At 37.0% G+C, this 12024-nt stretch overlaps 2 protein-coding genes across 2 annotated transcripts; one reads left to right on the top strand and one right to left on the bottom strand.

Annotated features, from left to right (window-relative positions):
* The first annotated feature begins 1329 nt into the window (after positions 1 to 1329).
* On the top strand, positions 1330 to 7799 carry LOC120014150 (anthranilate synthase alpha subunit 1, chloroplastic-like). Its single transcript, XM_038866071.1, has 11 exons — positions 1330 to 1513; positions 1972 to 2153; positions 2244 to 2433; positions 3844 to 3995; positions 4549 to 4664; positions 4746 to 4992; positions 5114 to 5170; positions 5352 to 5504; positions 6334 to 6414; positions 6677 to 6763; positions 7039 to 7799. The coding sequence occupies exons 1-11, from the start codon at positions 1330 to 1332 to the stop codon at positions 7360 to 7362; spliced, it is 1773 nt and encodes a 590-aa protein (XP_038721999.1). The 3' UTR covers positions 7363 to 7799.
* Positions 7800 to 9868: 2069 nt separating this feature from the next.
* On the bottom strand, positions 9869 to 10582 carry LOC120015265 (pleckstrin homology domain-containing protein 1-like). The gene has a single exon (XM_038867610.1). The coding sequence runs from the start codon at positions 10504 to 10506 to the stop codon at positions 10072 to 10074; it is 435 nt and encodes a 144-aa protein (XP_038723538.1). The 5' UTR covers positions 10507 to 10582; the 3' UTR covers positions 9869 to 10071.
* Between the last annotated feature and the right edge of the window lie 1442 nt (positions 10583 to 12024).

The following is a 12024-nucleotide window of genomic DNA, read 5'->3' as shown; positions in this document are numbered from 1 at the left end:
TGATGATTATAATGCGACAATGCTACTAATAAGACAATCAACGTATGGCATAGATTGTCCATAATGAACATTCTCTATTACAAGTTAGGTGTTTTAGATTCCGTCGTATTAAAATAATATTTTTATAATTTAAAAATATTATTGATATAAGAATAAGAAGAAACATATAATGTGAATTGTTCACAATAAATATTCCATCTAGCAAATTTGATATGTAATAATTATAATAAGAAAATAATATTGTTGATACAAAGCTCAACGTATAAGGCGGATTATCCACGACGAATATTCTCTCTAAGAAATATAATATTTTAATTTCTCTATAATAATTATTATGTTAAAACATTAACTTTTTGATGATGATAATCTGACAATGTTACTAATAAGACAATAAACATATGATATAGATATCCATAATGAACATTCTTTTTGATAATTTAGGCGTTTTAGATTTCTTCGTATCAGAAAAAATTTATTTTATAGTTAAAAATATTATTGATATAAAAATAAGAATCAACATATAACGGAAATTGTCTGTCAAATATTCTCTCTGCCAATTTCAACATTTTGGTAGTAATTGCAATAACATAAACAATATTATTGGTACGAAGATCAACGTATATCACGTATTATCCACGACAAACATTCTCTTGGACAAACTCGATATTTTTATTCTCTATTAAAAGTTGGAACATTAACTTTTTGACCATGATAATACGACAATAAATCAACCAACGGCATAGATTGTCCATAACTCTCTTTTTTTTTTTTTTAAGGTGTTGAAATATTTGACGGTAATTAACCATTCAATCAATTGTCACAATTAATTGTCACAATTAACTTATGTAATCCTTCCTTCCATATATTGACCTTTTCTCCCCTTTCTCATTATTTAAAAGGAAATTTAATAAAGATAATTAATTGTCTAAAAATGAGGGGTTGGTAAGGCACTATGAACGTGGACCCAATTTCAAAAAAGTAATTATCATGTGACCAAAGGCTAATAATATTTATGAAAAAAAGTTTTAAAAAAAAAGTAAATAAATTTTTTTGTAGACACTACTACATTTGGCAAGTCAATCCAAAATGTAGGTACGTACGTTTCATATGACCCAAGAGATTATTTATATGATTATTTATATGGAAGATGACAATTTCACATGCAAAGACCACCCCAAGTGTCAAAATCCTTCGTTGTCTCTCAACAAACATTTTCCATTGTTACTCCTTTCGATTCTTCCCCCTATATAAACAACCACCCCCAAAAACCAGAACTCGAATCACATAGACAGAGACGACTGAGCGAACTGAAACTCTCTTAATTCGACAATGGAAACCCTCCTTTATTATTCTTCCCCGATGAAATCCCCAAGTTTTCACCACAGCCTTGTGCCTTCCGGCAACAGCCGGTTGTCGTCGCCGGCGCAGTTGCATAGGTTTTTTAAGCGCAGGGCGAGCGAGCGAGCTTGTGCCCGTAGCGTCAAATGCTGCTCTTTAGACAACTTGTCTTTAGGTAGTAGCTAGATTCGTGTGATATTTGATGTCCTGTTTGTATTTTTGGTTCTCTCTCTAGTTGACTGTTTGATTGCCGAGAAAATAAAGGAAACGAGAAGGAAAGATTGAATTTGTATAAAGCTTATATCGCTATCGCTATCGACGTGCTTTATTCTTGGTCAAACCGGATTCTTTGTTTTAAACTGATATTGATTTGACTGGTGGATTTTGATTTTCTTTATTAATTTCTTTTTCTTTTCTTATATTGATATAAAATCGAATTCTGAATTCCGAATTTTCTTTCCTTACTGTTTGGTTGCCGAGAAAATGAGGAGACCAAGTTTCATTCTGTTTTGTTTTTTTTTTCTCTCTCTTTCTTGAAAAAAGAAAAAGAAACAAATACACGTACATTTCTGATAAGCACGCGTACTTATAATTGCTTTTGACTCTTCTTTTTAATTTTTATTTTCTTTATAGTCGACAGTGTGAAATTCACCGAAGCGGCCGAGAAGGGGAATGTAATCCCCCTTCACTCTTGTATCTTCTCCGACCAGCTGACTCCGGTGACGGCTTATAGGTGTTTAGTAGACGAAGATGACAGAGACGCACCGAGCTTTCTTTTTGAGTCGGTGGAGCCAGGGTTCCGGGCATCGAATGTTGTAAGTTCCTTTTCCAGATCTATCTTTTGTATTACGTGTTGGTTTCTCAGTAGTTTTGATTATTTTTTTATGTTGAATTCATTGGTTCAGGGGCGGTATAGTGTTCTCGGAGCTCATCCAGCGATGGAGATCGTTGCAAAAGAAAATAAAGTTACTATAATCGACCATGAGGAAGGGCGTTTGACAGAAACACTGGCGGATGATCCAATGGTGATTCCTAGACAAATTTCTGAGAAATGGAAGCCACAGTTAATTGGTGAACTCCCGGAAGCATATTGTGGTAAGATAATTTTGTTGCGTACATTTGATATGCTTGAGTTTGTACGGAAATGTAGTTGGAGGCTTGGAGCAGCTTTGTGTTTGATTCGCTAACCACAAGATTGTTTGGCCTAAAGGCTTTGATGAGGGTGATGAGGATAATGACTGATAGTAGCTTGTGTTTGTTGTTTGTTTGATCCTTATTATTAGTTTTCTGTTCTGTAGATGAAAATATATGGTAAAATCAAATATTTTCAACAATTTCATGGAACCAAAAATCAATTTTTTTTTTTCATTCTTTCTCTAGTGAAATAGTAAGCTTCAATTACGGTTATGCAAGCCGCTTAAAGAAGACATTAAAACAGTAACGGTATTACCAAACACATAGCTGTGCCCAACCAAAATGGTTGTTCATAAGTTTCTTCATTTTCGGTTTTAAATGAGCTACACCTGCTTAAAATTTCATCAGTCATTGTTTACTGTTTACTTTTTAGGAGTTTGATTAAACTCTAAACCCTAAAAAGTAAACATTAAATGATCCGATCTACTGTTTGCTTGTAATAACTTTCATCTTCCATCCATTGGTAGAGTAAGACAGCAAGTTGATAGCGAGAGGCCGAGAGCTTGGATAAACATAAGATAACCTGCACTTCATCTGGTTTATTTTAATGCAAACTTGTTCATAGGTTGAACATGATAGTTATACCTAATCATGTTGAAAAAATCGATAGGTTTACGTGCATGAGAATTTGTACCTTGGCTGGTATTCTCTTTGCATGTGACGTGCATTATATACTACTAGAACACCTGCCCTTATGTACTCTGGTGTATGTTAATGTAAACATGTGCATAGGTTGAACATGATAGATGTCTACTTTGAGGTGTTAAAAAAATCGATTACTATACATGCATGAGAATTTGTATCTTTGCTGATATTCTCTTAGTATGTGAAGTGCAATATATACTCATTGTACACCTGCACCCCTTCAGTTTAGCTTTAGAATTTTGAAAGTGAAATTTCCCCACTGCACCAACTGAATCTTGTTTTTTCTACTCTTGATGTATTTTTTTGAGATGAGTATTGAATGATTTAAACTTGACATTGCACCAATACATTACCAAGTGTCAGATTTGGCATTTGAGCTCGATAATGCATAAGATGCATTCCCTTTGTTTTTGTGTGGACATATATGGTATACATTGAATGTCAAGGATGAAGTTGTCTTGCTACACGAAACTCTAAGATGGATTATTATTTGCCTAACTGCATCTTTCTTTAATGCTACTTTGTTGCTGTGCATGAATGTCTTTCATACAACGAATTCAATGCTACGATATGGGATCTTCTATCATTGGAATAATCACTTTTAAAGTCCTTAATTTCGTTCTTAAACAACCTAGTTTATCTGTTTTGAAAATTTGTCTGGAATAGGAGGCTGGGTTGGATACTTTTCATATGATACAGTTCGCTATGTTGAGAAGAAAAAACTGCCATTCTTGGGGGCACCCAAGGATGACCGAAACCTGGCAGACATACACCTTGGCCTGTATGATGATGTGATTGTGTTTGATCATGTGGAAAAGGTACTCCTTATTCCTCACAAATATGTGTTGGCGTCTTCTAGAATGTCTGAGAACTTCTTTCCTTCATTTGATGCCGATATTGCTCTGTGAATATTCGCTCGTCAAAAAAGTCCACTTGTGGATATAGATGCCTTGCCGCTCAGTAATTATTAAAAACTTCTCTTATCGTGAAACAAAAAGGAAACAAACGTAACATGTGTCAAGGTGGAGTATGAATAACTTAATGAAGAGAAAATGGTAGAAGGATTCACTTGTCGAGCGTCATTACCGACATGCTTCAAGTGCCCTTGTGCTCTTATGCTTTTCTCTGAGTTATTTTGCTTGTAAAAGGTTCTGGTGAACAGCGTGCATATATTGAGATTTGAGTTTCTGGTTAATGATAACTATTTTTCCTGGAATATTTCAGCTGTTATTTCCTCTTGGTTTATCGGTACTCGACTTTTTCGTTTTAGTTTATGTTTACCCCTATGGAGGGTAGTTGGAAGTGATTAAACAATACTTTCTGCAATTTTATTATTATTGGAAATTCATTTTTACTGTTGTCTATCCTCAGAAAGTTTATGTAATTCACTGGGTGAGGGTCGATCATTACTCCTCTGTAGAGGAGGCTTATACTGACGGAGTGAAATGTTTGGAAAAGTTGTTGGCCAAAGTACAAAATATTGATCCGTGAGTGATTTTGGTCAAAATTTTCCAATACGCCATTCATCTTCATTAAATTTGTTTACATTTTCTTTTATCAATTGTTAGGCCAAAGCTATCTGCAGGATCTGTAAAATTACAGACTCGTCACTTCGGTCCATTGCTCAAGAACTCAAACATGACGAGTGATGAATTCAAGAATGCAGTAATACAGGCAAAAGAACATATTCTGGCAGGGGATATTTTCCAGATAGTACTAAGTCAGAGGTTCGAACGCCGAACCTTTGCTGACCCATTTGAAGTTTATAGAGCATTAAGGGTTGTGAATCCAAGCCCCTACATGTCTTACCTGCAAGTACGTGTTTCTTTTCTCTGTACAACTATTCATGATCCCACTATCCCAGTTTTCTAGTAATATTTGTTTTTATAGTTCAGGGTTTGCACCATTTCATTCTTATTGTGCTATAATCTTACAGGCTAGAGGGTGTATTTTAGTAGCTTCAAGCCCAGAAATTCTAACGAGCGTGAAGAAGGTAATTATACATATGACTTGCTCCTTGCTTTTATTAACTTAAAACATGCCATTTTTTTGGAAACTAGTGGAACATCTCGGGGAGTCTATTAATATTATTTATTTTGAAGTCAATTCTTTGATTTGTAAGTCTTGTATTGACTTCATGAATAATGATATTCTTTGTTACATTTCTTGAACAGAATAAGATAGTAAATCGACCATTGGCTGGTACAGCACGGAGGGGCAAGAATCCTAGTGAAGATGAAATGTTGGAGGTCAAACTCCTTAAAGATGAAAAACAATGCGCAGAGCACATTATGCTGGTTGATTTGGGCCGGAATGATGTCGGAAAGGTTTTTCTGAACTGTCCTGTATTTTAAGCTATGCATTTATGAGAGTTCAATCCACATTTCAATTGGTGTTCGTACGAATATATTAATAGTCATTGCTGTGTCATCTAATTCACTAGGATATATTTCTTTCACTATGTCAATAACGTGTAGGATCTAACATTTGTTTGTTGGCTGGCGGTTTCTATGAATTAGGAAATGGTCTTCACTTATATATAAGTAATCAATATGACTAAAAAAAGATTATGATGCCTTTTCCTTTAGCGTGTTGACATTTGCGGCTAATTTTTTTTATCCGGATAATCACTTTCTGCGTATTTCCCTCTCTGTTTAATCCTTTATCCTACATGTGCAGAAAGACTTACAAAGACAGTGGGATTTCATCTTTTTCTCTAACTTCGTATTGATAAAAGCTTATAATGTCACATCCTTTTTAGATTTGAAATTAATATTTGTGAGGATGCACCTGGTACGGTAACAAGGTTGTTCCTTTTGACCTCAAAGCCACAATTTCAAATCACAGTAACAGCCTCTCCATTGTGTGGGATAAAGAATTTTTTTTTTTACCTCCCTTAATCCTATTACAGGAGTCTAGTGCATTGAGCTGTGTTTATCCTCTCTCACTTACGATCTTAGCTTCTTTCATGAAAATGCTACAATATTTGCAGTTGACTCCTGGGTCTTTCCTTCGGTGTGATAGGTTTTGTGATCTTTGCTTCCATTGTTGAGGTTTCATTTGAAATGCTTGTTTGTGAGAGGTGTTTTAGTGATGACTTGTCTTTCAAATCTTTAGTTGCATTACGGGACTTGGTAACTCATTTTTTTAATGCAGGTATCTAAATATGGTTCTGTAAAGGTTGAAAAGCTTATGAATGTGGAGCGATATTCACATGTTATGCACATAAGCTCTACGGTGAGAATGCATTCTTGCAGAATCTATTCGTCCAACTATCATCATGCAATGCTGTTAAATTCTTAATTTACCCAACTAGACTGTCTGAGTAATGCTATGTGAAATGCTACTGCATATGCCTTTGCATTAGGTTTCTAAATATTCCATTGTCCGAAATATAGCAGCAAAAATCCATTTCTGGTCATTTAGTACAATAACAAACCTGTGGTTACTAAGCTGATTTCCTCAACCCCTTATTTTCCTTCTCTTTCTATGAGTGCAGGTTACTGGAGAGCTGCATGATGATCTCAGTTGTTGGGATGCCCTGCGTGCAGCATTACCTGTCGGAACTGTTAGTGGAGCTCCCAAGGTTTTCATCAACTTATTTCCCTTGCTGTCATAAGCCTAAGTCTTAGTTCTTTGTGATTCTAAATTGATGATAAACTGTTTCAAAATCGATGCTCTCTTCTGACCTAGTTTAAACATCTTTTGCATACAAGACATTGCGTAGTTTACCATACACTTTTCTATTTCTATTTTGCATGGGGCACCGACAATTCATATACATGGTTTGCAAGTATCTCCCTCTCAGAAATTATCTCCTTTTCCTCTCTCTGAAGTAAGGTGCTTGGCGTTGTGTTGCAGGTGAAAGCAATGGAACTAATTGATCAGTTTGAGGTCACAAGGCGTGGCCCATATAGTGGAGGTTTTGGTGGTATTTCATTCACCGGAGACCTGGACATTGCACTGGCTCTCAGGACCATAGTCTTTCCAACTGGAGTACGATATGACACCATGTATTCATACAAGGATGCAAACAAACGCCAAGAGTGGATTGCTTACCTTCAAGCCGGGGCAGGCATAGTCGCGGACAGTGATCCTGATGACGAACACCGTGAGTGCCAGAACAAAGCTGCCGGTCTCGCTCGTGCCATTGACTTGGCCGAGGAAACATTTGTTGATAAATGATGCAAGCTTTGGCAGCTTGTGTTATGCTGACTGCCCAACCCTGCTCTTGAATTTAAAAATAACTGCTGAGAGAGGCAGAGTAGAATCCTGGCTGAACATCCTCAATTGTTATTGTCGTTGTAGTAAGTAACTGTAATAGAGGGGTAAAGAACCTTTTTCATTGCACCCATATCCGGATCTTAGCTTTTATATATGTTTCATTCTCTCGCATGTTTGTGTGTTTTATATGTTCTGATAGTTCATGGGCAAATTAGCCATGGTAGAACAAGAATGTGATGGGGTTGTCTTTGCAACAATCAAGCCATCTGGTTTCTTCTACTTGCGAAGACCTCTGCTTGGTTAGCAGACTCCATTGGAGAAGGCTTTTAATTGAGGAAGTAATACACTCGAAACAATTAACTGGACAAGTCATGGAGAGATAGTAGATGCATTAAGCTTTCAATTTAATCACTCATGGTCTTGCTGTTGAGGACCCTTCCGAGTATACACAGACAGACATTAATTCTCAAGATGGTTCTTTTGATAATATGCTTCAGCTTCAGCTGAGCCCCTGAGATTGTATCAGTCAATAAACCAATACCTAATAACCACTAGTTGGCCTGTGCCAGTAATCATTGTGAAAAAGCTTTTAAGTTTCATGGCATTACAGTTGGAAAGCTCAACCAATTTCATTAAGTGTTTAGTGAACGAACCCCTCCGAGCCTATTGTTTTAAGGGGGTTCAGAAAAGAGGTGTTGGGAGGGGGGTTCAGCAGGGTTCGTGAACCCTGACGAACACCTCATGCTTTTGTTGCCAAGCAATGGTTCAAGACAAACCATTTCGAACCCAGCTACCAAGCAAGGCATAAGTGTTTAACCTTACAGTCATATTCCGAGTAGTCCATCTCGGAAAAGTTCATGTACGACTCAATAAATAGAAGAGTTTCCACATAGAAGTACACAGAAGTATGACTCTGATCCCCTCATGCCGGTGCCTTTGCATCTCCAATCTCAACTACATCTAAGAAGACATTAACATACAAGCGAAGAACTAGTACATAAGCAACATAACCATTGAACTGCCTGCCCCTCTTGTTAATTTCTCAAGGAACTGAGTTATTTATCCTATCTCTTAATTAAGGCAATGCATTTTGCTCCTCAGTTCAGCAATTGAGGAGTTTGCACAGAATGGCATGTGGTGCACAAGTTTCCATCATGGGAGATGCCTACAATAACGGAATCCATTTGACTCATGCATTTAGCAAAGGTCTGAACTTTCACCTTTTCACTAAAATGGCATTAGACTAGCTAGTTACCGAATATGCTTGAGGACGACAGAGTGTACAATGCAGCACTCTGATCTCAGCGATAATTCTAAAGTTGGACTTTCATGCCCAATGGACGAAAGAAATCTCTAAAGGGATTTACAATTTGGCTAAAAAAGTTTATGGAAGGCAGTGGCATCAGCTATTTAACTATCGGGGAAGATCAATCTTTCATTCATATGTAATGCATGCATGGTTCTCATACCAGGTTCTCCTCCAGTACAAGTAAATAGTCTCCAATAACAGTGATAATATGATTTTTGAGTATCACTCTATATAACATTGATAAAGACAGTCAGTCGAACTGGGTTCTACCTGTTTTGTTTTGTAAACTTTTTTAAAATTATAACATCAATAAATCACAAACAGAGCATTACACAAGACAACAAAACCGAAAATGGTAAAGTATATGCGTTCTATGCATGCAAGCTCTTTAAGGGGCAGTAGATAAGATAATTTAGAGCTTAGATCCAATTTAAGTAAGATCTGAGCCAGCCTTGCTACAAAGGTCGATCCATGAGTTGCAACTTACATCAGACAATACTAAGTCCAATAAAGGGAGAAAAAAAAAATTGGAAGAAAAATAAAAGGTGGTATTAAAATTATGAGATGGTTAAATTACATACGAAATTCTGTTTCAATTACATGCCACTGATATCTATTCATACCTTCTTCTTCTTTTTTTGGTATAAGGGATACCTATACATACCTAGTATAACCGTATTTATTCACTGAAAGGGCGCTTGTCACAAAACTCCTATATGCTCTACATTCATATTTATTCGTTGAAAGGGCGCTAGCTTCAGCACAAAAGGACCAGATAAATTTTTCACTGTTAGTCTACACAACTTAACAACATGATTTGATTCTTAATTCTTTTCTTAGTCTTATAGTGCGGTGAAGCTTCGGAAAGATCAGCTTCAGCTATTCTTTGATGTCTAAATCCAAAACAGCTAAAAACCCCAAATATGGCATTTCTACTGAGTTTTTTCCAGTGTTTATATTATATGTTTAAACAACTTTCCTTCTTTTAATCATGTACATCCCAAAATTTATCAAGGTGATAACCCTCCTAGAATAACAGAGTCAACACATCTTGTTCCTACAGTTTCACTTCCATAAATTCCAAATACCCTTATCTCATTGATTCAGAATCTAAGATAGGAAATAAAATTCCAATTACAGAATCTACAAATCAATCCATTAATCAAAAAACAATCAACCCAAAAGCATTTCCATGGAATTCTGCATCAATTATCAAACAGAGATTATATCCCCAATATATAAACACACAAGTACATGCGTTTCCCTTGATGATGCAAAATTTTCCAGAATTATGCCACATATTTTACCCAGAACAAACAAGAGAATCAATGATCGATCCATGGATCGATCAAATCTTCCACTTACCGCTTGCTATCGTAGTCTACGATCTCATTGACTGTCACGGATCTCGAGTGCTGCACTATGGACCTTCCAATCGAGTTGATCCAATCCTCCTTCTCCTTCTCCGAGTCCGCAATAAAATACATAGTCTCTGTCCTCGTCGATAATTCAAAAGCGTACTGTTTGTTAAGCGCATCCTCCGCACCTTTCACGGTGAGACAGGAAGCCACCGGGATCGCGCCGCGTGGTATGGACGCGCGAGTGACGTTGGAGTCCTTGAACCAGAAGAGCTTCCCCTGCTTCAATACGAACCAACGGCGGCGCCAAGTCTTGATGTACTCGCCTTGCTTCATGAGCCAACCAGTCCGCTCAGGGTACGACCAGAATTCCACTCCGTCGAATTGGCTTGGCTGCTTCTCTGCCAGGCCAGTCGCGGCCCGCCAGAGGCTTGCCATAGGGTTCGGGTGTGCGGGTGTTTGGGGGTTGGGTTATGTTGTTGTCACTTGTCAGTAGCTGAGAAATAAAGCTAATATGTTTTTCTCAAAGGAGAAGATCAATCGATTTTTTTTTTTAATTTTATAAAATTAGCCCATGCAAGAGAAGTATCAGTTGGGACCCACACGTGATGATAAACTCTTTCAAAACTCAAAGTATAATAATTAGGTGTTTTTTTTTATATACAAAAATAATAACTGTAAAACATAAATAACTTTAACCATTCCAACTAAAATAATAAACTCAATTTAACCATTAAAAAAAATATTTGCTACTAGTTTAGAAGTTTAACCTATTATATTTTGTATTTCACCTCTTCCTCTAAGCAATATGGGATTTATGAATTATACACCCCTACCAAGTGGCTCATCACCTTACTTGGTAGCCTATCAGGCACTAATGCCTCGCCCACACAAGTCTGCCGGTCATAGGAATTGAAGGTCACCATGGGCAGTTGAGCACTAAGGCACCCCGCGTTAAACACAGACTCCGCGTCTATATATCTTTATTGTTTTCTTACGTAATGACTCTGATCACTTATCTGTTCAATTAGTATGGTTTCGGCCAACGAGTTTCTAGCTTAGTCCTTTACTTTTCAAAGCCTCCGCGGCTATGTTTCGTTTTAACTTGTAAAGCAATCCAGATACATTCTAGGATATATTTCTTTTCAATAAAATTCCGAGTACATTCCAGCAATTTGTTGTTTTTCATTTCTTTTCAATAGAAGTTCTTTCATTTTAGTGATAGTCTTTTGTCTTCTGCTTTTTCAGTTTGGCACAATACGAATTTTAAGTGCTTTTTCAGGAAGGCAACCTTGAACCATCAGCTTTGCATTCTCAGCCTGCTGCACATAGTTCGTTTGATGAAAGGGTCAGATTTGATGTAACCCTTTATCAAAATATTTGGATTGACAGTAAGTCCTGACACTCTTGAACACACATCATCTATAACCCAAATACTTTTATCCCCAACAGTCGGATTTTGGATATCTCTTGTCTGACACAGAAGACATTGAACATGTTTTTGGCATATCTGGTGGGACGTGTTTGTGTCGAACACTTGCATTCATGACAAAGAGAATAGAAAAAGCAGCGATAGGTGAACTAGCTGAAGATCTGTCTCCACCTCTTTCACTAAGGGAATCACATAAAATATTCGACCCACTCGTTCCGGCGAAGGTAAAGAAGAAGGAAATATACATCCCGTTCTAGTCAAACTCTTAAGCCGAGAAATCTCATCGGCAAATTGTTGTTTCATGCAGACTATGGAGCAAATAGCAAATAATATGCAACAAGCATGTCAACAAACTCTCTTGCATAATCATGAGGCTCTTCAACGTAATTCCTAAGAATTCCGGTAAATACTCCAATCAATGCAAGTCTCATAGCAAGTTGTGCATTCAAATCTAGCTCCACAGCAGTCTATCCAGACCATTCAACAGCCAGCTTTATCTCAACCTTCGCAAGAATTTCTAAAAG

This window comes from Tripterygium wilfordii, chromosome 14, assembly GCF_013401445.1.
Source record: "Tripterygium wilfordii isolate XIE 37 chromosome 14, ASM1340144v1, whole genome shotgun sequence".
Lineage (NCBI taxonomy): Eukaryota > Viridiplantae > Streptophyta > Magnoliopsida > Celastrales > Celastraceae > Tripterygium > Tripterygium wilfordii.
The sequence above is the reverse complement of the archived record's forward strand: the minus strand, read 5'-3'. Positions and strand labels throughout refer to the sequence as shown.